This window comes from Boleophthalmus pectinirostris, unplaced genomic scaffold, assembly GCF_026225935.1.
Source record: "Boleophthalmus pectinirostris isolate CB_2022bp ecotype Guang Dong unplaced genomic scaffold, ASM2622593v1 HiC_scaffold_21, whole genome shotgun sequence".
In the NCBI taxonomy this organism is placed as follows: domain Eukaryota; kingdom Metazoa; phylum Chordata; class Actinopteri; order Gobiiformes; family Gobiidae; genus Boleophthalmus; species Boleophthalmus pectinirostris.
The window spans coordinates 18,027,501-18,055,463 of record NW_026571175.1 but is presented as its reverse complement, the minus strand read 5'-3'; the positions used below and the strand labels follow the sequence as shown (position 1 = coordinate 18,055,463).

The window sequence follows — 27,963 nt, the reverse complement described above, 5'->3', positions numbered from 1 at the left end:
TCATGTATTAATAGATTCTGGATTTAGTGCCCCTACATTTATTTATTATCTATAACTTAATCTTATCTCATCTGCCAGTGGAACAAAGCTTGGCATACCTTTCAGAGTTTCATCCAATCACAAGCTAAAACAAACACTAAAAACTTTTCTAAAATCTACTCCCACCACACAAGGCCAACAAATACAGCTCACGTCAGCTGAACAATGAATGCTTAGCCTGTGTGAGAACACTGCCCCTAGTTCACCAGGAACAGTCCTGTTGGGATCAAATTATTATGGGCAATTTACAGTCCTTAATAATCAAAATGTAACCATTTACCAAAACTGAAATTATTTGGAACACGTAGAGTATCTCATTCATACTTATGTTCTGGTAATTAAACTAAGCTCATAAGCAAACACATCAATATTCTATAATATGCAAACAAATTTCCCCCCATTTTTTGCTGTAAACACTTTGATTACTTAATGCTGTGTACTTTGAATACAAAACTGATAAAAAGTAGGGAGAGTATACAGTGTAGGAGGGTGTAAGTTCCCCTGTCCCATAGCTTTCACCTTCTCTCCTCATCACCAGCTCCATGTGAGTACTACCCCACCCCATCCTGCTCACTTCCCTCCTCTCCGAGAGCCAGCCTCAGACACTTGGTTTTTGGAGGAAGGGGGTGAAGCCAGTGAACAATCCTGTCTGTCTTTTCCCAAAATAAGCCAGTGGGAGAGATCGCCAAGTAAGTCAAGGAGATTGGAGCAGCTTGCTCAGCCCCTGGTTATAAGTGGTGTGAGTGAAGCCCGACCTGCTCGGACCCTGAGCTCAGAGCAGCCTTGCTGCCTCTCTCAATGTTCTGCTCCTTATCCCTCTTTGTCCTGCTGCCTCACTCTCCTCACTTTTCCACTGTTAGAGTGAAAAGGCACACATCGGGAAGGTGCTGTTCTGCTCCAATTTCTTTTTTGGCTCTTTCTGATTTGCCAGAAAGCACATGGATGGACTTCAATTTTTTCTGGAGATAGAAAAATAAATTTTAAAATTTACAAACTTTTTAACTGAAATATTTAGAGTTTTGTATCTAAGAGCAGCACTGTAAGGAACCTTTGAAAGTTTTTGCATTTTGGTTGCATGCCTCTTGAGTTTTTTAATGGCATCACACCCCTTGGGAGACCGGCGTGGCTGAAGGAGGGACAGACCTGAAGCTTTGCCCCTGCTCCCATCACTCAGAGGAAAAGGTAAGTCTATTCTGGCAGCATGCATTTACAACTGGAAAAATAGCAAAACCAATAGTGTGTATAATATAAGTCATGGGACTTACATAACTCACTGCTCACAGATTATTAATACCTGGAACTTTGGGGTTTACCATGCTACAATTTTTTTTGTTTGAGAGAAGACACAGCAGAGACATGGCATTATAGCACTTTATCAGGCTTTGATTGTATTGCAGACCCAAAGACCATTTCTGAAGTGCTTCATGAAAAAATGGGATGTATGAAAAAGTGAGTGTTAAAGCGGCACTGATCTGTGGAGTGTTGGGGTGGGGCAAAGGGCATTCAAAACAGTCTAGAATAAGAACCATGGTTGCCTTTTTGTTTTAAATCAACAAAAGACTCTTAAGTTATAACAATAATTAGTTTCCATATTCTTTTGAGTCTTTACAACTGTTGATCGATTTCCACTGTCCATCCAGTGGAGTGACTTCTGGCAGGCTCCCGTGCATTCCACTGAAACAACATCCCTGAGTAGCGCCGTGCAGCACAGCTACAGTCCTGAGGATTTCTAATAAAATACAGAATCAGGGTAGTAGTAATGAAGAACATTCACAATTTCAGAGTAAAAATACAGAGAGCATATAAAAAGCTTGCCTTGGAGTTTCTAATCACATGTGAAGGGGGTGCAGAGGGAAGGAGGGAGGAAAGTCTGGAAAAGACTGGAGTAGAGCTCTAAGTCCAAAAAGACTTGGCAGCACTCAGTGTTTTGCTGGCTTATGGCGAGAGAAGCTGACAGACCAGTGTGTGTCTGCACACATGCTTCCTCCTATAGGTCTGCAATATCAAAGACAGATTACACAATCAGACGCAGGGTGGGAGTAGGTGCTCCAGTGTGAGCTGCAGCTGCGTTTCATGCATCTCACAGTCCCTGTCCCTGTGTCCTTTCTGCACTGACACTAGCAATCTGTGAGACATTGCTCATGCAGAAAATGTTGGAACCATATCATTAAATCTTTGGCCCTGTGGTTTACACAGAGCAAAGTATAAAGAATTTCAAAGAATTTCAAGGACTCAAATGCTGAGGTTGTGATGATTATGTTAGCAGATTGATAGATTTTTTTCCTTTTTTTTTTTTCTTGAAGATAGTAAAACAATGGCTCATTTCCGTACTGTTTTTGCTCAAATAGAACCATGTTCATGTACATCTGACCTGGCATTGAGTGAAAGGCACCTGTTCCTCATCATGTAAAGCAGCTATGTGTTTATTGAACCATACATTTATTAAACCTGCCTCAGCTAAACTTACCTTTTACTAAATTTCATCATTTAGTTAATATCTTCTATGATGGTCATATCATTTAGAATGTGTGTATCTTTTGAGCTGGTAATTGCAGATTTTGTGGGAGGCTGGTGGTTGTGACTCCTAAATATCTTTGTATGTACAATAAATAAATGCAAGCCACATCAAAGAGTGTGTAAACATTCAATCCAGCTGCTAGCTGAGCATTGCCGCAGAGTTTGACCAAGCATATACAAACAGTGGTCATGCCAAATACCCTCTAATGCACACACAGCATACCTCTGCCTCTGCATACTTCACTACAGCTGTTCCCCACTGGTGCCACATTACAGGCCAGAGCATATTGAGCTTGAGGTGAGAACAACAGTTAACACACACACACAAAAATGATTTAGGAGTTTGCGGCTTCCCCCCTACTCTATCAGAAACCAGGTGTCATGCTCATTTGAAATCATAGCAGGAAATGACTTCCAAAACCTTGTGCGTGTGTTTTCAGAAGACTGGGAATGCAAAAATATTGGCCACTAGGAGGCAGAGTGGCATTCGCTGTCTATTGATCTTATATTTCGCATATTACTAGTTCTTAAATCTCAAAGCCTTATAGTTGTTTCAAATATGGGACTTCATTGAAATGTGTTTATAGCTAAATTCTTGTGTTTTGGGGGGAATAGCTACTGCAGGTGTGTCTGCATGTGTGGGAGACCTAGGCAAACACACGTGTGCCTCCACTCCTCTGTGTATTGCCATTCGAACAGGAAATGAAGGAGAATGCCACTCATTCTCCAGGAACAGTAACCGCCACAAATTCCTTCACTTCTCTTTCCTTTGTTTTAAGTGTTTCCCCAGCTCCAGCACATAATAAGTACAGTATGTCAGACACATTTTAACTGCACTTTGGTAGTTTTGCATGAGAACCATATATGGCTAAAACTCTGTAGGACATTTTTGAGAATCAGAAATAGTATACTTTTCCTAGTAACAAATATACTGACACAATGATATATGGTTAGGAGAAATGAATACCACAACATTCATGACATTAAATTTACACTAACCCATAATTTTGCTACTTTGGCTTTTTCATCACAAACACTTACTTACTTTATTTAACACATGTTTGTTTTAGTTATGATCCCTGGTAAGAAGGATGCAAATTATTCTGCTATGTGAGAAAAAAATGAAGAGTGATTGTTGATGTGCCAATTGAGAATTTTGATTGCTCTAACTCCTACTGCTCTGCACCCTTGGAACTCATCTTTCAATATCTTTCCTAATTGATCATCAAACAAACTTATTCTATTGTTATAATGGCAAGAGACACAACCAGATCCTGGTATATTCTCAGGGAGTGTGAAAATGTCAGTGGGTTTCTTTTTTTTTTTAGCAATCATTTAGCTGTTTCTTAAGGTATAGTGGCCTCTGGCCCCACTTAAAACATGCATCAAAATGTAAATTGTCACTAGGCTGTTGTTCATTGTGTAAAATCAAAAAAGGTCCAGACTTAGAAACATTGTGTTGAATTGGCAAGCGTCTCCGTCTCCCTGGTTACATCATGCTCTTCGCTCTTGTTTGCTCACGACCAGTAGCCTCCCAGACCATTACACAGCTGATTTATGAGAGAGCTCCTGAGCAGGATGTCAGAAGTATTTCATTTTTACTAAGTGATGGCACTCTGGAGTAGATGGAGCAGCACATAATTAAAAAAACAATTTCCACCACATTTGTCTTGAAAAAAAAAGTTTAAAATATGAATCTTTACTACTAACCATACCTGCCATTTGTTTGCCACTGTCCGACTTGCTTCTTAACCAGTCCCAAGTGTCTGGCCAAAGGGGGTGGTTCCTCCGGGCTGTCTCTCTGCGGACCTCTTGTTATGTCTCCCCAGTGCCCATTGAGTCTGTCAGCAGTGGTTCAGTCTTTCCCGCCAGCTACAATATGTAGGCAAGTGCTCCCATATAACACGATCTCATTTGTTCAGGTAGTCGCACATGCCATTTTTAGCTTTGACTTTTTGTTGGCCTATCCTACAGACATTTCCCCCTCCACAGCTCGACTCCTGGCAGGGCTCTTGTCTGAGATTTCCAGTCGTACAATGTTTGCTCAGTTCTTAGCGGAGGTCATCACCTCAGCCGAAAATGTTCATGATCATCGGTGTGTCTTATCGCAAACACACTCGTAAGCTCTCTGCTTTATGAGAGTATTTTATGTCACACATGGGATGGATGGACATCGGGGATTGGTTCATATTGGGAAAGAGGTCAAAAACAACCCGCTGAGAACTTTGAATCAGTCCAGACTTTGTTATTGTTCAGTCTGAGCTTGATTGATATGTATGTAGGTGTTCGTAAAAATAGAGCCTCGAGACAGGGGTATTATGGTGTTACAGTCCCTTCAGAGACACTCATAAAATGTATTTTATTTCACACAGACAGATTTCCTAGTGTAAAGGGATTCTTGTTAAAGGACACTGTACTATATGAGCTTTTGTAGTCTTCACAGCAGTATGCCATGTATTAAACCTTGGTCTGGAAGCTTTCCAGTAGAAAGACATTGTAAGTGCTAGAGGGGAGAATAGTAATGTATGTTTTTGTTAAAGGTGCACTACATAATTCTTCTGGTGGGGGGTCTAGCTTGTGAATATGTTGTTGCTTTGGCTAATGGTATGCCATTAAACTGGTCTATCTAACAATTATTATTAAATAATATAAAAAATACAATGACAAGCACACCTTCTCAGGTGACAGACCCTCCACCAGAACATATATTGGGCAGCTTTATAAGAAGTAATTTTGAAATGTACATTTTAGAAGCTTTTGTGAGTCATTTTACTTCCATTTGAGCTATTATTTTGAACATGACTACATGAAAAAACAGATTATGACTACTTCATCCATCATAGGATGACTAGTGTTGTCTGATGACCATAAATCTTAGGAAGAGCTCATGCATAGATTCTACTGCAGACAACCTGGATTAATCCCTGTTATTTTCCTGTACAGCATTCTCCATCTCAGACCTTACGTTTATTTGGCCTTGGCTTTGGACTCCTAATCCTTACAGTTTAAACTCTAAGCCCATTGAGCAACATGTGCTTCATATTGCAATGCCCAGAGGCATTAGGTGGTGTACAACACAACCAGTCAAAATCTCTTGTCTCAATTATTTCTTGTTGAGGCCAAAGACAAAATTAGACATTAAAATAATATATATATATATATATATATATATATATATATATATATATATATATATATATATATATATATATATATATATATATATATATATATATATATATATATATATATTATTATATATTATATATATTATATATTTATATTTATATATTTATTTATTTTTTATTTTTTTTTTTTTTTTTGCAGTTTTGCAGTTTTGCAGTTTTGCAGTTTTAGATCATGGATATAATATGTGCTTTAAGCTAAAACAGACATTGCTTCTCATGTGCTTCGACTATTGAGCATGTTGAGAGAGGCTTGCCTTTATTATTATTCATTGTGGAGAACCATGCACATCAAATCTTTCTTCAAATCTAGACTTTCAGACATTCATATTTCCAGATTCAACTATCTGTAACAGTGCCAAAATGAATCTATACATCCTCTCAGACCCTCTACACACCTGCAGAGGTGCACTTGAGCCAGGACATATATGCCAATCGATTTCCATGTGCGTGGAACATGCACAGCACTGACTTTCCACAGCCATTGTTGTCCATTGTGATATCGCCCAGACATTAAACTATGTTGACAATCTTAATGCTTAAAACAATGATTTGTTAAAACACAGTTTAAACTAGCTGCTAATAGATTTTTTATACAAACAAACAAACAATCCGGCACCTGCTGGTTGAACTGAGTGGCTTTTTGGATTTGGTCACTAAAGCCTGGCTACCCTGGCCTCTGACTGCTCCAGTTTTTACAAGAAGCTGCGCTGGCCTTCAATAAGGCATGGGGGGGGGGGACTAAACAAATACATTTGTATTGGTATGCCTGTCAGTCAACTACAAAAGAAGAATGTCATTGGTCAGTGCTAATGCCAGGGACATCTGTGCTTAAGAAGAAAGTCTGTATCTATGCAAAATTCTGAGACAGATCTAACATTTGCCTTGAATTTAGGTCAAGTAGAAGTTTATCTTCTACTTTCTACTGCAGAGAAAAACAAATCCAGTTCTTTCTTGTATTTCAAGATTTATCATCATCAGGCTAAAGCGCACGTCTTCCTCCTGTCTTACCAGCCAAGTTAACAGAAGTTCCACTACATCAAGGTTGCTGTTATTGGCCGACCAATATGCTACTTAATTATAAAGAACTCTGAACCAATTACCTCTGTGTTTCATGTGTTTGGCAGATGTATATCGATTCTCTCTCCATTTCCCTTCTTTTTCCTCATTACACTGCCAGCAAGAAAACCATGTTGTGTTGCCTCATGACTAATTTGAACCAGAGGATTTGCTTACAGTGGGTCCCAACTTGCACTACAAGTTGTATGATAATTAACTCCTTACAAATCTAAAAAATTATTGAATTATTGGAATCACGCATCTTTTTGTAGTCTCCATAATGTATCTAGTGTTGCCTATGATTAGACTAGTTTAGATATAGAGATGCAAACATTTTTCTTATCCATTGCTGCCTCTGAAAAACAAAGACGTACTGTATATATATATATATATATATATATATATATATATATATATATATATATATATATATATATATATATATATATATATATATATATATATATATATATATATATATATATATATATATATATCTGTATATATTCTGTATTAGTCTACAGAAGTGGGAAGGTTGCAAATGAGGTATAGAGAAATTAAATCTTATAGTAATAAAGCAGCAGAGAGGATATAGAGGAGTCTGGTTGGACCATGTGGAGTCTTTGATGTGAGCAAGGATTTTCTGGTGAGTGTCAATGGAAACATCCAGAGACTCTTTGTCTGCCAAAGGATTTCACTCATACGAAGTACTTCTCTTACAATCTTCCACTATTTGTTTGCTCTGCCCGCCCAACCAGACTGTTCATAGCTGGCAAGAAACTTCTTAGTATTCCTTGGCTCTTATTGATTGAGTTGTGAGAATTTAGACATGGAGTAAGTAAGTTCTTCTGTGTTCTCTTTTTTGGTACTAAACAGTATTCTGTTAAGGTAAAAGTAGAAAACTCAAGAACTCTTAATTTTTATTTATTTATTTATTTTTTGCTGTAACACATTTCCACAGCTACGGCTGTTGGACTTGGTATTGCCAATGCCCATGATACGATACATAGTCTGATTAGGGATGTTTCGATACTGGTATTGGATATCGGCACTGATCCTGACAAATTTGTTGGATTGGATATCAGGTTCTAATTATCGGTTCAGATGATATTCTGTTTGGACATATAAACTCATGTAATAAGACTATTTACTGGAGGTAGTTGACCCTGAAAGTCTCAGAATGTTTGAAATTTTATTTATACAATTTCAGTAGTTACCTGTGGGATAAAGAAAATGCTACATACCCCATCTGGGTCATTTCAGTCTTATTTTAGTTTAAAGGAAATAAATTCTGTTTTAAGTCTATGCACTAGTATCGTTGATAATAGTTATCAGCAGATACTTAAAGCTCCAATATCAAAATCAGAAATCAGGAACTGAAAAACTTGGTTCCGAGCATCCCTAATTCTGATATATGTATTTCCCTTAAAGGGGATCTTAACAATACATTTAATTGATGTTTTTATTGTGCTGAATAAAAAAAATCATCTACAACCCCTTTTACTGTTATTGAGGCATTAAGTGTCTGATTACTCTCATGTGACAAACATGATTCATCTTTTATGTGTCCGTCTCAGATTTGGAAACACGAAATAAAATGAAGACAAGCTTTTGGACATGTTCGCCAAACCATTACAGAGGAAGAATTCTGTGTCCCAGACATAAAGCTAATTCCAACCTCATGTGAGAAGCCAAAACAAAATGATGTGAATGAATGGTTTGAAACTTAATCATAGTTTTCTTGCTCAAGATGTCCTTTTGGTAGAAAGTAAATAACATTTCAGTTTTCGTCATATAAGGGTCAGTTACTTCTCTAAGGTATTTTTAGTTTTTAAGTTTTATCATTGTGAGTTTTAAAGATTATTGTTAAATATGTTCAATTTATTTATTCCAATATTGGTATCAGATATTGCATTGGTTTAATATTTTGATGAGATAATGAGATAATTTTTGCTGATGTTTTTTTTTCTAAACTGCACCAGTCTCTATGTTCTTGTTTTAACCTTGGTTTAACCTTGGTGCATCAGATGCGTCTTTTAAACAGTTCAAATGGAAATAGATTTGGTTTAGGCTAAAAATTTAGCTGTATCTTCCTGCAAAAAATCATGCAAAAATGTAATGTTTGTAATCTTATACCAGTATGTTCATCAAGTATTCATTTACATGTGGGAAAAAACTATTTTCCTTTTATTTAGTGCATATTTTCTTAGACCCAAGCCTTACATTAGAGCTATCTCATAATGATGATATGGTATGTTGGCTTAACATGATGACTGAAATGGAGATCCTTTTGTTATGGAGTAAATAAATAACGAATAGAACACCCAAAACACAACAAATCCATCCATCAAGTTTGGAAATAGAAACGGTTGCTGTTTCACCAATTTATCCCATCCAAAACTCTTTTGGGTTAGATGAGGGAAGGATTTCACGTTGTGGTAACAACATAGCAAAATTCAGGAATGAAAAATGTGGGTATTTTGGTAAGAACATCTGGATAAACTATAGGTCTTTTGTTCAGCAGTATGACAAAAGTTTCTTTTTATATAACAGGATTTATTGTGTGTATGTAATTTCAGTTTAACAATGAGTGTGCTCTTAAAATGTCTTAATTCCTTGTAATTGACTCATTAGGTTAGTAAGTACAGTTATTAAAAACTCAGGGCATGGCATTTTCTCCTGCTACTTTCCCTATATCCGTATTGGCACGCCACAGCGGGCATCTGGTATGTGTCTGTGACGACTTTCAGTGCATTTTTGTGCAACAAATGAAAAGTGAGCCAGTTAAACACTAGCACAAAGTGTCTATTGTAAGTGGAAGCATGTGTAGATTTATGACAGATGAACATGTCATTGTCAATAACTGCTGAGTAAACTGTGGTCAAAGCAAAATGGGCTACAACTAGTCAGCCATTAGGCAACATTTTTCTCAGAAAGTTGCAGAAGTGCCTTTGGACTCCTTTGGACCTTTCATTTTGAATCTAAACACATTTTATTCCTGAAACTTTAAGAAGTGAAGGCAGAAAATAGGAAAAGTGTGGAGAAAAATGCAGAAATGAGCGTGACCACTATTGGAGATGTGGTGAACATCAAGAAAGAGGGGGTTTAACAGAGGAAGGTGGTGGGCCGGGTCTTTGTGGGTAAGAGAAATTTGGCATGTCCTATGGAAACAGCTTCGGAGCCAGGGCACTCATTCTACTGTAAACACATACACACATCTTGCCTAATGTACAGACAGAGCACAGACATCAGTGGCTGTCATTCAAACTGCATTTTAAGGGCTATTTAAAGTCATTCCAATAAAAACCACAACCCCTATAATATGCTGTCCAAGGGTAGACAGGGGAGAGAGAGTTTTGTTATGGGCACGCAAGGGGTAATAGTAGGAAAGGGGTAAAACATTGTCTGGATTTCGATTCTTCTCTCATTTACCTTTCTAACCATCTGAGAAAGTACTTTACTCTCATAAAAAGCTATACAGATGCATATTTCTGCTGGATTTTATTAATCATCATCACTTCCCTCTTGTTCTCCACTGCATCTCTAATAATTCCCACAGGTATAGTTATGAGAGGTGCCCACTTTCTGACCCCAAGTTAGCAGTGTGTAGTTGGGAAATATTTCAGCTATGTATGGCCCTGTGCGGCCACTTCACTCAAGGTTTAGAGTATTTATTTACCTTGGTGTGTAAGCCACAACTGATCCTATTGTGTTCTGGACATCTCCCACCAGCAAAGACCACCACCCCGACACATTTATAGACAATATGACAGGCCAGACCCCGGTGTTACAGGATAATGAATGAGTTTATCTATCTGCATCACCACCTTACATCTTCATCCAAACTCAACAACTACATTACATTCCAAAGAGTGTTTTTTTGGCATCATATCTGTTTGCTCTGTTCTCAGCTGAGGGGCTGTAAAACGCAGTCTAAACACAGTCACTCATACCACAAAATCCTGACATGAGCTTCCAGTGCTCAGCAAGGGTGAACTTCAAGCACCCTAATAACTGCTGTTTCTAGACTAATGGGCATTTATAGACTCTTTTTAATGGAAGCCTTAGTAAATATACCTGCAATGAGTCTTAGGGCTGTTTTGTTCATTTTCCCTCCTAAACCTGGTTGAATGAGCTTATTGGTAGTGTCTTTAAATGTAATTGTTGAGTTTCAAGTATCAGACATGTGAGAAAAGTTCATTTTCCTCTAAAGTGCAGAAATATTTGTCATTGACTACATTATAGAAGGCCAGGAGTTGAAGAGAAGAGGCATGACACTAGAATTCTAACACAGGAGAAGTTTATTAACCATCAGTACGGGACCTGACGCCCGGAGACATAAAGCGTCAAGACTCTGATATTGTTGTCCATTCCGGTCTAGTACAGTCCAGTCTGGCTATTCTTCCATTGTAGGAGTATTATACCTCTGATGATGTAGGCCAAGATAACAAGGTCTGAAAGAAAACATAATTTTTATTTGTAATAGTTTCTTTTTTCAGCATTTTGTAGTTTAAATGGTATTTTAATATTGATAATTTGATATTCTCAGTCTCCTGCAGGAAGTGTTTATTATTAGTAATGCTTGGCTTGCTCAATGGCTCACAGATTCAGGCTTTGTCAAACAAATCATACACGTGATCAAGTGTTTTATTAGTATCTATAGTCCAAAATAAACCATAATCATATTATAGCAGTATTGTTCTTTCTTCCCCAGAAAAATTAAAATAGAGTTATATCAGTCCCACATTTTGGGTATTTTAAGTGACCTTGCATAATTACATCTGATATCGGACATTGTTTCTGTAACTTTTCCTCAAACACCAATGGACAGAACATGTCCAATGCTTTTGATTTGCAATCCTCTCAAATTTTGGAATTGTACTGAAAAAACATACACAAATGAGGGCTCCAGTGTCTCCAAACCTATGTAAACACACTGGCTTCCAAACTCCACAGCGCCGTGCTAAAGAGACATGTCAGACAGGTTTGGAGTTAGGGCTTCCTCAACAGAGGATGAGTGATCTGAAAGGAAGGAGAGGTTTGTGGGTAGTTTACATATGCACAAATACAAGGTTATGTAAGGGTCAGTTGTAAGCTGCCAGTGGACCATTTCAAAGTGTATACACCAATCACATCTCATGCCATGTATTTACCTTTGCTCAAAAGTGCACTTCTTCCTAATGGCTGTACCTCTAGTAGTCATATGTAAAGTCAGTTTATTCTCTGCTCTATAATGTTCTATACCATATTATTGCAGGTATTATTATAAGTAAAAAACAATGACATAGGTCTTCCATCTGGTTGTAGTTTGTAGTCCGTGCCAGTTCGAATAGGAGTGATACACAGACCTCCAAGGGGCTTAAAACAACACCAGCTCATACTCAAGGAGACTAGTTGCATATTTCCAGCTACTGTAGCAACGATAATAAACACACATGCTTTCTAGTTTCTCCCTTTTAGTTACTCAATCCAAGTGTGAGAATGAAAATGGTAAACTGTTTGGAAATACTCAGTATTGAAAATACATTATAATGCCCTATTGTATAAAAAGACATGCTATAGGAGAGTGACATGAAGGTAATCCATGGCAAGTGCAGTGGAGGAATGTCCCAGGCCGCTTCAATGGAGTTTGTCTCTCCGCACCTGTGGAACTAATAGTGAGCCAGTGAATTCAAATCTGCTATGAAAATATTTGGAGGAATGAGAGAAGGAAAGAAGGGGGCGTGGATGGGCCAGGAGGTTCATACCTAAAGACAGGCGTGTAGTTTGGCTACAGCTTAGGATTTCCATTAAGCGGCAGGTTTGAGAAACAAGATAATTGCTCTAGCAGAGGCTCCAGGCTGGAGTCCCTCTCCCCCTTGTGCTGTTTCTCAGAGATGGGTCTGTTTGCTGCATACTCCATTATATTAAAGGGAGTGTACACCAGTAATGCTCTTGCAAATTGCACTTTTCATGGAGATGAAGTTGATGGTTTTTTTTGGAGTGGTTAATGGTAGTTTTGTAAACATATTTTGTTTTTTCACTATTAAAAATTGATTCACATAGAACACTCAGTTTTATGAATGTTTTTAATCAACCAAGAGCTTTTGTAAGCTAATGTAAGCAATATGTCACATTCCTTTCGATATAATGCCACTTCATACAATAAATAAATCCTCATGATAACTTGAAATACCTAAAAGCTGCTCATCTGATCTATGCTGGACAAGTTGGTTAGTGTTGGTGAAACTAGACATTGAGACTCAAAGTTCACATAAAATGACCAAGAACTGATGTTAATTGTTCCTCACTAACAGAAATGTGTTTCTGCATATGTTATCATGTGTAATCAGCAGTGTTGTCCTTTCTAAAAGGAGCACTCTGTTTGGTCATGAGTTTCATTTAATGGAAAATGCCCTTGTTTCTTGGTGGATTATGTGTATTTTAAGAACAAATTTAATTTGAGTCACAAATGAGTATAAACAGAGATCATAGACATTTTTATGCCAGAAAAGTAAAGTGGTTGTGATGTTGAGGTTATTCTCCTCTGAGTTAGTAATTGCTAAACTAAAGTCCCTGTTTGTATTGTTGAAGAGGTGATAGTACAATTCTCCACTGTTTTAATACTCGCACTAGCAATGACTTGAGTGATAAGTGCCTCTAGCTCCCATACATCTCTTGCATTAAGTGCAAAAGTCAAGGAGAGCAACGTAAACCAGGTGAACTGAGCAAAGCAGAGTTGTTTTAGTGAACTTTTCAAATGAAGGGATAGTTTCCCCCACAAGGTTCCCTCAGATGCTGAAAGTATGTGACATGCACAGAACTTACTCTTGGCGCACGGTTAATCACAATCAGGCTTGTTTGGATTTCAGTTCCAGCGGGACAAAACCAACCAATACAAATTTAGATTTGACTATTTTTATTTATGCTGTGGAAGTTGTTGTTATGGCTTAGTAATATTCTTTATCACCTACCCTCACAGCTGAAAATGTTTAAATACCTTAAAGAAATCTGAATAAAGTCTGACATCACCTGACTGCATGTAATTTCAAAGGACTGTTAAAGCTGCAGAGGTTCAGTTTATAGGCCTCAAGCTAAGGCTGCTTCCTCCTTACCACCCAAAGTTTTTAGGTTTAAATTAGATGTTACTTGGAGACCATCTTTGATCGTCTGATAGTAGCTATTCATCTGCTCTTTTAAATAATTCAACCATGTAATTCTTGGCATGATTTGTAAATCACTTTCTCTTTTTTTTTTTTTTTCTTTGGATGTTAATTGTCCACATGCAGTAATCCACCAAGACAAGCTTGCATCACCTCCGCCTCCAAGTAGTCAGTGTTTATTTAGTAACTGTAAAGTGGTCTATGAGGAGCGCCCATGTTTCCGTTTGTATTTTTCAATGGCTTAGAGCTAGAAGCCTTCTCCATCCTCCCCCACGGCCCTGTGCTGTCCAAGGATGTGTCTCATTTTCATGTCTGTGGTGTAAGTTTTATTCCAGTCTGACTCTCACAGTCCTCCCACCAGTCCTCCCATCCCTGGAGCTGCCAAGTCCAGACAAAGACGCTGCTTCAGCCCTGCTTTGGTCCTCAGATTATCCAAGCTATGGCCCATCTCCTCAAACTAAGTGCAGACTAATAAGAATTTCCCTCCTTCTAGTCTACATACAGTTGAGGTGGGAGGTACATCGAAATATCATACAGTTGTATTTGTAAGATGAATATGGCAGAAAAAGAAATCATGTTGTCACTTACTAATATTAGATTCAGTACATTACTTTGCCACTCCAAGATACAGACAGAGACAGTAGTACGGCTGCCTTTTTAAAACTGTGTTAGATTTCTGATGGATGCAAAAATACTAGCATAATCTGATCATTATTACCATGAATGGGCGCCATTGTCTCTAATGGTGTTGTGAGAAGTCCACTGTGTCCAAGAAGCACTGTGGACAATCTGATTATGATGCTGTTTGGATTGTTAATGAGAACCAATTTCCTTCTTGGCTTGTGCTGTTTGACAGTTTGGTTGTGTGCAAGATAACAAAGTAGGTTGTAACTGTTACATCAAGCCACTTGTGGTCAGTAAAGATCAAATATTTTTTTAGCTTGTTTATGTTTGTATGAAAGAATGAAAATTTATTTTTGGTCAATAATGAGGGCATTGTCCCAGAAAAGCTATAAGATTGACATGTTTTGTCATTGCCAGTCCACCTTTTACCATTTTATCTTGGTTTGGCAATGTGTGAGCCCACAACAAACAAGACATAGTTTTCCTCCTTGTGGCTCTATGGAACATTTTTTGTACAGTTAACATCAGATATCCGCTGTAGTCTAAACACATTTCCATTCACAAATATACATACTCAAACTGTACTTTCTTTGGAACACCAGACTCATTCATAGCTCATTAACTGAACAGTTGTTATGATTATTTGTGTTTACTGCAGTAACACATGTGTAATTAACCACTATTTTCTGTATTTTCTTTTCCTTAACTAACTCCATTAGGACACGTGTATGGACCAAACCCAAATGTGTTATTGTGGGAAGTTGTTGACACAAAGATTAATTTCCCCAAATGTATTCAGCTGAGTTATTTGCAACACGGGGAGTATATGACCCTCTTGTTAAATCTGGATTTATTCTCCATCCCACCTAGAGCATTGTGTAGCTTGTCTTGTATTTTAAAAACAGACTCACGATCGATGCTGACTGCGAGTTGGCCGAGCAAACACATATTCATCTCATTAAATAAATGTGCTGTACCATTTGTTTTGTCTTCATCTTCCAGCGTAGTGTGATAATTGAAACAAATGGTGATGTTCTTGGCCAACCCTGTTCTGTCTGACAATTGAAAATATGTCTAGAAGCAAAAAGGAAACACAAGTGTAGTCAATTAGACTTAGTTTAAATGAGGTAAAGCTTAGATAATAACGAAAACTGGCCTGTTCTCTGATTTGGCTGATTCAAACCAGAGTTGAATATTTAAAAACATTGTTTTTAAAATAATGTTTTTTAAAAGGTTGTTTTGTTTTCATTGTTTGATTACTGAGATTATTTCAAGAAGGCAAAATAAAATGCAATTAATGTTTAAGTCCTTTTAGGAATATGTAGAGTGTACTTCATATTTTCAAAATCAATATTGAATGTGTACCAAAGATAAATACCTTTCCTTTAATAAAAGAGACAGTTGTTGACCCCATAGAGTCAAACGTTTGCCCCATAGTCTAAAAATATTTTATGATATTTTATGCAGTATTTCTAGTATTGTTAAAACCAAATTTTTAATTTGTTATCAGTGTTTTTTTGATCAGTGGAGGCAATGAGTGACATTTATACACAAAAATGACATTTATACAAAAAAAAAAAAATCATAATAATTTTAATATGAATCACTTGTGCCACCATAGTCTCAGCATAAACATATGGGAAATACTGTACCTAAGAACTTGAACTGCTAGTCAAGCTACACTGACTGTTTCAGATCACAAACACAAAGATAGCAATCATAAAACCTGTGAAAGTCTACTCATCATGGTAAGGTTTATATAAATTGGCCATTCTTTTCCATTGTTTCTTTATCTTTACTTGAGTATAGGTTGTTGTTTTTAAATGTATTTAAAAGAATCACAGAATTCATGAATCATGTGTAGACAAATTTGACTGCTGCTGCTCTCTTGTGGATCACAGAAGTCTACCCACACAGACCATGAACCAGGCAAGCCTGACTCACATCTGTCCTAAGGCTGTGTATTTGTTACATATTAAATGTTTTGTTTTGATAATTAAATATTCCAAACGAATCCCTGTTCGACTACTTCTAACAGCATAGTATACCTTCACTTGTCTAATTATTCTCTGGGCTTTTGTTTTCCCCAGTGCCAGCCACTCCTTTTTGAAGGCTGCCCTACACGTCATGAGCTGGGTTGTGTTTGTTCAGCTCACTGCTGGATCTTTGAAGGTGTGAGCTTAGAACTGCTTGGGTCCTCTTACACCAACCACACTCTTAGCCACAAGTCCATAAAGAGGTGCATTGATCCAAATGGGTGGGGTAGGCTTCAGACTGTTCTGTGTTGGTGGTCTGGTTAATGTATGTGTGTGCAAGTGTTTTGTGTTTTAGAACTGGACCCTGACCCACCCACACTTTAAATTATTCACACTGGTGCTACTCTTTAACCATCTCTAATGATCCAAAACCAAATACTATAGTATTTGGTGACAATTGCTTTACTTCCACAATAAATGTTTTACATATAATGAATTTGAACATGTGTCAAGTGAATCTTATTATGGCCTAATATCTAATTGTATAAAAAATGGGCTTTTCAAGGCTTTCATTTTGGCCCATTATATGCTTTTTGGTCATCTGCGTTGTTGCTTCTGCCAGAAGCCCATTCAGATGGAGCTCAGTCAGTCTCAGTCCAGTAGCCTGGAGCATAGAGGCATTTCATCTGCTTCAGGGGGATTTGACCAAGATTTCCTGCCCCTTATTAAATTATAATCTCTTTTCTCCCTCTCCTTCTCTTTCTTTCGGTTCAGGACTGAAAAATATCAGCTTCCTTCTCTGTTTTGCTGCCAGTGATGGTGATGGTGTGTGTCTTGTTGTGCTCACTGGAGTGGTGTTGGTTGGGCTGTAGCTTGAGAGATGATTGGCGGCTTCAGAGCTGAACTGGTTCAACAGGGAGATCAAATGCTTGACCATTGTGTGTTTACTGTGCGTGCTTTTATTCCTGTACTTAATAGCTGCTTCTGCCATGGAATTTTCACTATTATTTCTGCTGATAGCCTCTTAACAAACTTTTGACATGTCCATATGCTTCCAAATCTGTTTGCGAATAACCCATTATAACTAGTGTTGAATCCGTTTAAGTCTTTGCGAATCATGTTACTCAATTTCTCCAATGCTTCCAAGTCTACTCTAAGGTCTTAGTACAGTATAAAACCAGTTGCCATAAGAGATAAATATTCTGTTAGGACTTAAATTTGACAAAAGTTTCCTTGTTTTGATTCATTGTGATTATTATTTATTTAATTAAAAAATATAAAAATATGTCTTTCACAAATGAGGTCTGTGAACACAGACATGACTTATTCAGATTTTTCCCGATACAGCAGTTTCTCATTTTAAACCCCAGCTTAAACAACAGTTGAATGCTTCCTGCTATAGTGCCATTTAACACAAAGGAAATTCCATTTTATTCCAAACAATGTGGCCTACCACAAGATTGGCTACAGACGTGTCAAAGAGTTAAAGAAGGGATATTATGCAGAATTAACTTTTTGGAGCTTTCTACTTTGTTATAACATTGTTCCCTCATCAATCTTGTGATCTCTCTATGGCACCATTTGAACCCTCAATCCTGGAGTATGATCCTGTACAAGCCTACAAGCCTACGTGACTCAAAAGCATTATATATGTCTTCACCCACTCATCACTTCCTCTGCTGCCAAAAAGGTTTATACCCTATACAGAAGCCACATACATTAGGTTTACATTTAAGGTGCACTATTGTCCCCATATAATTTTTCTTTTGACCGATCCTTCATTGCCATTAGGGCATCTCTTCAGGAGCATAGGTGCTGCAGCACAGCACCCGGGGAGCTAGCTTCAAATCTTGAGTTATGCTTGGTCAAGACTACCTAAGGTGGAAGGTTTTACCTCTTGTGTATGTTTCGGGTTGATGGGGGAAACTGGGGTGCCAGGAGGATACCCACCAGACACGAGAAGAAACTCTGCATACAAAGGCTTGTGCAACCTGGGCGACCCAGAGCCACTGTGCTGGAGTTACTTAGCGTTTGGAGCAAGGAAAGTGGAGACATATTTGTTAAACATTTTTAATACATTGTTTTTGGTGAATATAGCATCCTTAAAACCTGAAAGATAACATGGTGGTCTAAATGCGTCATGTGTCATATAAAAGTGTAATACCTTTACTCATTGACGTTTTGAAACTACTTGATCAGGATTTGATTGAAAATTATTTACTGCCCTACCCAAAATAGATTCTGGCCATGAGAGGGTCTGAAGTCTAGCATTTTTCACTATAATTACAATGTGAGAATGATGTTGTTATGTTATGTGAATGCATATACTCTAATATTCTACCCCAAACAGGATGCAAAAACATTCAGTATTATAATGAATAATACACCCCCCTACAATATATTAAACCATTAAATTTTTTTAAATTTATTTGTATATTACTATTTTTGTTACAAAGCTGTCTGACACTGCCCTCTGCAGGAAACTGCTCCCCTTGTGTCACTATTTCAATTCCACTTGGCACCTGGGAAATCTGAAAACAGAATACACAATCCTTTAATACTTTACATGAGTCTGGTTGCTGCTGAATCTCCCTGTGTTCAGATAGGTGTGACTGACAGGTGGATTAGCCAGTCAAGGACATGCATTGCCCGCACATATCAAACCAAATGTGGCTGCTTATGAGGAAAAAAGAAAAGGAAAAAAAATCACACAGAACTGAAAAACATTCTGTACAATCAATGAGCGAAGCACTAAACTCTGTTAATCTGAAGTGAGAGAAATGATGGGTAACCAATGAGCTCCTTTGGCATGCATCATTGAAAGAAAACAAATCTGGTTCTGGCTTGAAGCGTGATGGAGGGTGTGGGGACCAGACTGATATCCCCCTGTATAATAATATAATACAGAGACAGAGATATCATTCTGGATTTCCCTGGCAAGGAGACAGAGGGTGTAACACATAGTTTACCTTCAATTTGATATGCATTTCTAACCCAAACATCCAGATATCAATTGATTACATAGTACAGACTTTAAAACCACTAAATTTTACCCATGTAACCTTTAGCTACACTTTCAGATTGTGTTTCAGACTCTGGCACAAAACAATGGAATATTTGATGGTGTGCGATTACCCGGGGTTATTTTTGCACTCCAGAACATTCCTCACTTTGAGTGCAGCATACCCACACACACGAGCTCGTCCCCTTAGTACCAGAACTCAGGAAGTCTAAATGACATGCTCCTTAACTGTTAAACTTATGTTATAAGAAATTAATATTAAAAAAGACATATTGTGCTTGCGTCTGCTCAGTCCTGGACTACAGGGGTACCAAAGGGTGCATTGCAACCTCATTTAAATTGTTTGAACCCTCATTTGAGGCAGCTAAAATAATATTTAATGGAAGAGCATTGTCTTTGCTCCATTTTAAGTCAGTTTGGTCCACACCTTGGCCTATGTCTGCTATGTAGTTATAATCTATAATCACACATGGATCATTATGTTATAATATAAACATTTCAAATCACAATATTCATCTAAAACAACTTAATAAAAGAAACTGATCAATAGCTACACATCACGCTAGTGAGTAGTGGATTCTTTTTTCATTTGCTGCTATATCTTACACTATTAAGAAAATAAAATTGGAGAACAAAGTACAGAACAGTGGGTATATATATCCGCAACATTTGGAGAGTGGCACTGTGGAGCCTGCTGCACTGTGGCGCCCATTGCATTGTGGCTCCCACTGCACTGTGGCACCCGCTGCGCTGTTGCATCCACTGCACTGCAGGATGGGTCAAACACAGGGGACCTAATGTCATCCAAATAAACAATTTTATATGTATATTGTTTTTAATTGTTGCTGAATTGTTGATGGTGTATACAGTTACTTAAATTTTACATCTTGTACTTTCTACTGTATACATTGTACAGCGGCATATTGAGTGGCTAGTTATGTTTAAGATAAGTTTTGCCCCGTGTCAAGTCACGTTGGATGGCAGTAAAGTTGATCTTACTTTATTTGAAAGGAATAATTTGACTCTGGTCTGTTACTGCTGGGATTAATTGCAGAACCTTAGTTATTTTTATCATGTATACAATAATAACAATACATTGCCTACATTGTACAGGCCTAGCAAAAAATAAATAAACAAAAAAATAAATAAATGATGAAAAACTGAACAAGAGCCAATGACCAACCTTTCGGTCCAGCCTTTTACTATGACAATGTGATTGACTCTGAGGCCTGCGGATGAGTCTGTCCTGTTGAAAATTGTGGTTCATTTCATAATTAAGGACTTCTAACTTTTTGTACACTTTACAGTGGCACAGGTCTTTTCTATCATGACTACCTCACAGAAATGTCATGTTCAGCTCATCTCTCAAGCTTGATCTTCATTATTAATTAGTCTTAAATCCTTGAAATGCACTTAAAGCTCAGTACTTTTTTGCTTTTTAATTTTTTTTTTATTTTAAATTCTGGCAAAACAAAAAAATCTACCCTTGAATTTAAATATTTTTAAATATATTACAGTTTTGCCCCCACAAAGGCTTACTTTGCCTAATTAAAAGTGTCTATTAGAGATAAAAGGAAAACATATATTTTTATGTAAAATAAGAATTTTCATTTGAAAATCATTGTGAAGCAAACATATTACTATGAACCTGTAGCTGTGTGCAGTATGTACTGGTATGGGTAGAGATTTGGCGTGTGGGTGTTCTATATGTGTGAGTCTTTAGTTTTGCTCTCACAGTGGCTCATAGACGCCAGCCGGAGAGGATTGCATGAGGTTTTTAAACAATGTCTGCAGAGCTTTTCAGGGAAAATATTTGATAAACAGATTGTGGAAGTCTGAAATGCCTGGCCTGGTCTGATCTCTATTAAAGCCCAGCTGCTGTTTGGAAGTGTGTTTCCTCAGCTTCTGCACACAATGTGACCCTGAACCAAGTGGGCATCCAGATATGACTAAGATTACTCCATTTTCAAAGCTGTGCTCCCCTTTAGCAGACAAGGCTCACTAACAGGCACCCAGCCAGACTCAAAGAGCTTCCTCTCTAATTTCCATAACTCTTTTAAAAAATGCCATTATAATATTTTATCAAATATACACAGTACACATGATATTCATAATAGTGGATCTTTCACATTTAATTTTAAACATTTTGTGATATTGAAATTGATGTGTAAGGCACATTTATCATAAAGAACATGTTGATAAGTTTGAGGCCATAGGTCCTGGAATTTTATGCTATGGCTTTGTTATGTTTTAACATGCAATTTGAGTACTTATAAATAGAATTATTATATAGATTACCTTTTTATATTTTTGTTAATGAATGTTAAATGTATTTTCAATCTTCTTTATAAGTTAATCTGCTTTACATATTTTAAGCAGAGTTTTCTTCTCTTGTCTGTATTTCCAGTTGTGCGTGACTTTTGAAAGGTGGCCTGGTCGGTGAAAATGCTGTTTATCCATCTATGTGTGCTTCTGATGCTTTGGAGATGTGCTCATGCAGGGGGCTATCCACCTATGCCCCACATGAAGTACATGCAGCCCATGATGAAAGGACCAATCGGACCTCCGTTTCGAGAGGGAAAAGGACATTATGTTGGTGAGTAATTCAAGTATTTTGTAGGTTTGCTTCATTTTGGTTGATGATGAAAACCTATACAATAGTACTCTTTGTAGAGGTTTTCAAAGTAAACAACTTTTTGAAGGCACAAGAAGTAAATGCAATGCATTTACTTCCCTCTGCTGGTTATTTGAGGTTAGTGCAGTATGTCATGAGTATTACGTATGACCTTTCACCAATAATGTTTTTGAAAGTTGAGATGCATAATGGACGTCAAGCATTTAAGTGATAGTACATGTTAAAGGTACAGTATGTAACTTTCTGGAGGAGGCACTTCACCTACATTATTCTCTGGAAAAAATATGTAGTTATGTTACTAGTGTGTATGTTTTTACATTTGTTTTATACCATACTGTGGAGGATTATAGCCAAACGAACAACAATTCCATGGAAATAAACAGGAGGGGGCCTCGATCCCAAATAAGAGTGAGGTTTGTTGAGACGCATACCTTCTCAGAGATTTTCATTCCAGTGAACACAACCAAAATGCAAAATATTTACTTTATTTTTAGGTAACATTTATGTACATTTGCTAACATTTGTATTTTATTACTAGAGTGTTTAAGCACGTAACATGTAATATTAATTACATTTAATCTACACAAAACAAAACATTTGTTTAACACAAAGAGCTAATGAATGGACATGAACTTGTAGTGAAGATAAATTAATAGATAAATAAATAAATAAATAGGTAAATAAGAAGTAGATAATAAATAGTTAAATAAAAATAAATAAGTAAATAAATAAAGACACAATTAAGAATACAAATGCTACATTAAATAATAAATCATGAGTTCACTTTTTACCCTATAGGCACTAAATAAATAGTACCAGCATTTTTTTCTTTGTTCTCTATTTGTGTCTGTCCCTATGCCTTCATACGCTGCGATCTCCTAACTTAAGATTTTGCCTCAGTTAGTGCCCATTCTGTTACACCAACTTTTAAATTGTATGCTATTTACAGTTTGTTTTCATTAAGTATTTTTTTGTAGTACCAAATATTGGTTAAATATTTCATCTAGCTGTAATTTTCTTACTATGGGTTTAACAACACAGTAGCTGTATGTTTTCCTCTCCTATGATATGACTGCACTGGCAAAAATAATTTCTTGATTAATTAAATGTATTTGTATAAAATTCATACATATTGGTCTAAACAAACAACTCCCATGTTTTCCCTTCTGGACCTCCTAATTAACGATGATCATGCTCTATCAAACCTCACAATCAGCCCAACCAACCAAATTTCAAAAAGCAAATTCAGTTAAATATAGTAAATTACTTATTATACTTGCTTCTATTTAATCTTGAAGTTGTCCTCTTTGACCAGTATGGAATGTTTTATATGTTTATGATAATACAAACAAAACAACAACAACAACAACAAACAAAAATATAATTTGTTATACCAATATTGCGCCATCTCTATAAATATATTGACATAAATACAAGTAGCACTACAAATATGTTATTACTACTTCTTAATGTTTTTTGTAAAATCAAATATAAATAATAAATATACATGTTATTTTTTTTCCAGACATGCCACCCATGATAGAAGTCAAGGGCGAGCCGGGCCCTCAAGGAAAACCAGGACCCAGAGGTCCACCTGGACCTCCAGGACTGACAGGAAAGCCTGGACTTGGGAAACCTGGAGTCAATGGACCTCCAGGCCCTCCAGGACCTCCTGGGTTTCCAGGAATTGGAAAACCTGGACTCCCTGGTCTACCTGGAAAACTTGGGCCAAAGGGTTTATCTGGGGATAAAGGTGAAGTTGGTCCCCGTGGTGAACCAGGTCCTCGAGGTCAACCAGGACAACCTGGTCTGCCTGGTCCTGCCGGCCTTTCACTGAATGGTAAACCAGGACTTCCAGGTACCAGGGGCCCTCCTGGAGCAAGAGGAGAACCAGGACTTAAAGGCACTGCTGGCTTACCAGGTGACCGTGGACTTAAAGGTGAAGATGGAATTGGGAAGCCAGGGCCTCCAGGAATAAGAGGACCACCAGGACTTAAAGGCAACATGGGACCTCCTGGGCTCACAGGCATCGGAAAACCTGGTCCTAAGGGCTTACCAGGACCACCAGGCGTTAAAGGTGATCAAGGACTGCCTGGAGATCAAGGAGAACCAGGAGAGGCCGGGGCTCCAGGTCCTCAAGGACTACCCGGGCCAGGGGGTTTGGGAAAACCTGGAATAGATGGTTTACCAGGGCTGCCAGGTCCTGTTGGCCCGAAAGGTGAGCCAGGTCTTAGAGGACTTCCTGGAATCCCAGGGACTCCTGGCTTTGGAAAACCAGGTCTAGGTGGGCAGAAAGGAGACAAGGGGCATAATGGATTGCCTGGTCTTCAAGGTGATAAAGGTGAGCCGGGAATGGTTGGACCATCTGGAGAACCTGGTCTTGATGGACAACCCGGACCACCAGGTCTACAAGGTCCAATGGGACTTCCTGGAAAACATGGCCTACCAGGGCAAAAGGGCGAACTGGGTCCTCAGGGTCCTCCTGGATTACCTGGCCTTAGAGGTGAACAAGGAAACAGTGGACTTCCTGGAAAGCCTGGCATTCCTGGGGAGAAAGGCCACCCTGGTTTCAGTGGCCCAATAGGAAAACCTGGTCCTAAAGGTGAGCCAGGACATACTGGTTTAACAGGAAATCCAGGTCCAGCTGGTGTTCCAGGACCCAAAGGGGAAGCAGGATTTATGGGCACACCGGGACCTAGAGGCCAGTCAGGAATACCTGGTCTTCAAGGGCCAATGGGTCCTATGGGGCCACAGGGTGCACCTGGACCCAAGGGTGAGCCTGGACTTCCAGGACCAGCAGGGATTGGTAAAGTTGGTGAGAAGGGACCCGTTGGTCCGCAGGGTCCTCCAGGAAAACCAGGACCTGCAGGCCTTAATGGTAACCCAGGGCCTCCAGGACCACCAGGGCCTCCAGGTCCTGCAGGAAATGGACAAACTGTTGTCGCTGGTCCCACAGATTCACAATTAGAAGGAGATGAAGTACCAGGAGATAGGAAAGGACCTGTATACACCCAGGTGCCACTCTCAGCCTCTGTTGCACCAGCCTTTACAGCCATCCTAACTACACCATTCCCTCCTTCTGGAATGCCAATCAAGTTTGATAGAACTCTATACAATGGGCAAAATGCCTACAGCACGTCTACTGGCATGTTCACTGCACCTCTCTCTGGCATCTACTACTTTGCTTACCACATGCATGTAAAGGGAACTAGTTTGTGGGTGGCCCTTTATAAAAACAATGTACCAGCTACCTACACCTATGATGAATACAAGAAAGGCTACATGGACCAGGCATCTGGTAGTGCAGTCCTTGAGCTGAAGGAGGGTGATCAAGTATGGGTCCAAATGCCCTCCGATCAGGCTAATGGGCTCTATTCTACAGAATACATACACTCATCCTTCTCAGGGTTCTTACTTTGTCCCACATAACCCAGTCTTACATTTTCAGTACTTGTATGTATGTCACCTCACAACAACTTACAGATTACTATTATACACATTACATAAAACAGCAGCAATGACATTTAAAATAAATCATAATAAAAGCAATTTGAGTCCATATTTATGCGGTATTTACGAGTGTTTGGTTAATAGCCCATCTACTGACAAAGAGGTGCTAAGAATCTGAAGTGCTGTGCCCTGAGAATAGAGTAGGGGGCTGGAGTTAAGTGCAAATAAGTAGAAAACAGAGTTCCATTCTGAATTTCGGCATTAGTCTCTTTAAGTGTGTGTTTTATTGTGTTTTTTTTAGATTCTTGTGATATTTTTAATAATTATATTGTCAGATTTTTGTTGCTTGACATTGAATGATGTGATGTTGCCATTGATGTTTGTGTTTTCCGACTGTCAAATGTCTAACTTTGTAATGTGCTAGTAACAGGCATTCCCATGTGACTGCACATCTTGCCCACATCCTCTGACACCAAAAGAACAACACGAGTTGGACTAAAGGGCATGGTTGGTGTTTTTGGCTGCAGACAGTCCTTTTGTGTTCTTATATAAGAAGCTGATACAATTTTTTGAATAGAAAGATCCATACAGTTTATGTTTAAATTTACTGTAGTTTGCACTACATACAAGTTTAGTTGAGAAATCTCCAAAGAATGCATATTAACGCAAAATAATATTTAATACATAATAACAATTATTAAGAGGGCACTAAATGGTTAAATTTATGAACGTGCAATTTGGATATCTTCATGTCCATGTGTATCGCTGCATACATATTTATGGTGTCCTCAACAGGATCATTGTTTTACCTATGATGGGACATCTGTGTAAACATGAACTATAGTTAGAACCTGGGTTTACTCTTAATAGGTAAAGGGATTAGGTAAGGCTTCCAGGTAGCTACTTCTTATTTGTAGTGTTGTACTGTAACAGGGATATTAGACTATTTGTTAATTTCCATTACAGAAACCCGTAAACATTTATTCCACTACCCCAGTAGGCAAATAAATATGAAATAGTGTGTCTGTAGTTGACATTTCCATGATGACCATTACATTACAACCAATTCCTCAACACTGTATTAATGGAACATAATTATAAAAAGGCCCTTTCACTCAGAATGAATGTATTCAGTCCAATCTGAACCACACGTCTGTGCCGCTTACTATGCCTTCTGTAAATAAGAAAAAGCTTTGTAAAATCAAAACAGTATTCACATTTATTTGACATTTTATATGACCATTTCTCCTAATGAGCACAGAGAAGACTGTTGAAACAGGAAAATAGGTTTGTGCTGTATGTTGCCTTTTTCGACAACTTACATTTTGAACATAAGATAGTGATGTAGGCTATTTTAAATTGTAGATGTGCTCCTATTTTATGTTTTCATAGACAATGTCACTTGTTTGCAGAATTTGCCTAATGTGGAAATTTTTTGACAAGTGTCAGTTTTTATTTTATTTTTTTTTTCAAAATTTAAAATAAAAATATAAAATCAATCAGAAAAAGCTTACTTTGGTTTAAGGGATATTTGTTTGATTGAAATAAATACAAACAGTTATTCCAATTTGCACATGAAACTGATGAAGATGTATTTATACAAAATTATAATTTAACAGGGATGTCATGACCACCGAAGCTTGGAACATAGAAATATTTAATACAGCAATGATACATAAAAAAACATTACAACTTGTACTTAGCACTAAAGCATTGTTCGTGAAGGATTATTTGTGAAGTTTTGTTTGTGTAATGTAGGCTACCATTTATCAGCATACGATGTGTTATTGCCTATTGCACTCTAAGCAATAGTTTTAAAATGCACTCTTTGATTACAGACATTTGTCTGCATTTACAAAATCTGCAGTACTTGATTGTATTAGTATCATATCAATAAATTACATCCCTCATGTTTGTGTGAGACTTTCAATTACAAACTATAACCAAAAAAAAAACAGCATTTTATGTTTTATTCACTACACAAAATGTATGTTTTCAAATTACACATTATATTAACAAGGCAATATTTCACTTTGTAGGCCTATTCCCTCACAATGGGTCGCTACTTTCCATAACCACTTCTCAGAAAAACGTAGTTTTCAATTTCAAAAGCAGCCAATAACGTACCAGGTGACACAGGCATTTTCTTTGTCTTTTCACAAATTTCATTCACCTGATTCGCCTCATTCCAGAAAGAAACACTAGAGGGAGATGGAAGTTTACTTTAGCACTCCTTTAATTCCAAAATTGATGTTAGACCTTTAAATGACCCTTCTCAATGTCTAATCCATCTATACAAGACCTAATTATTTGT

At 37.8% G+C, this 27,963-nt stretch overlaps 1 protein-coding gene across 1 annotated transcript; it reads left to right on the top strand.

Annotated features, from left to right (window-relative positions):
* The first annotated feature begins 667 nt into the window (after positions 1 to 667).
* On the top strand, positions 668 to 27,553 carry col8a2 (collagen, type VIII, alpha 2). The gene is made up of 3 exons (XM_055157044.1): positions 668 to 1,221; positions 21,972 to 22,160; positions 23,725 to 27,553. The coding sequence occupies exons 2-3, from the start codon at positions 22,010 to 22,012 to the stop codon at positions 25,626 to 25,628; spliced, it is 2,055 nt and encodes a 684-aa protein (XP_055013019.1). The 5' UTR covers positions 668 to 1,221; positions 21,972 to 22,009; the 3' UTR covers positions 25,629 to 27,553.
* Positions 27,554 to 27,963: the final 410 nt, after the last annotated feature.

Coding starts and splice junctions, on each gene's coding strand:
- col8a2 (XM_055157044.1), top strand. CDS start 22,010: ATGCTGTTTATCCATCTATGTGTGCTTCTGATGCTTTGGAGATGTGCT. Junction 22,161..23,724: donor GGGAAAAGGACATTATGTTG/GTGAGTAATTCA, acceptor TTTTTTTTCCAG/ACATGCCACCCATGATAGAA.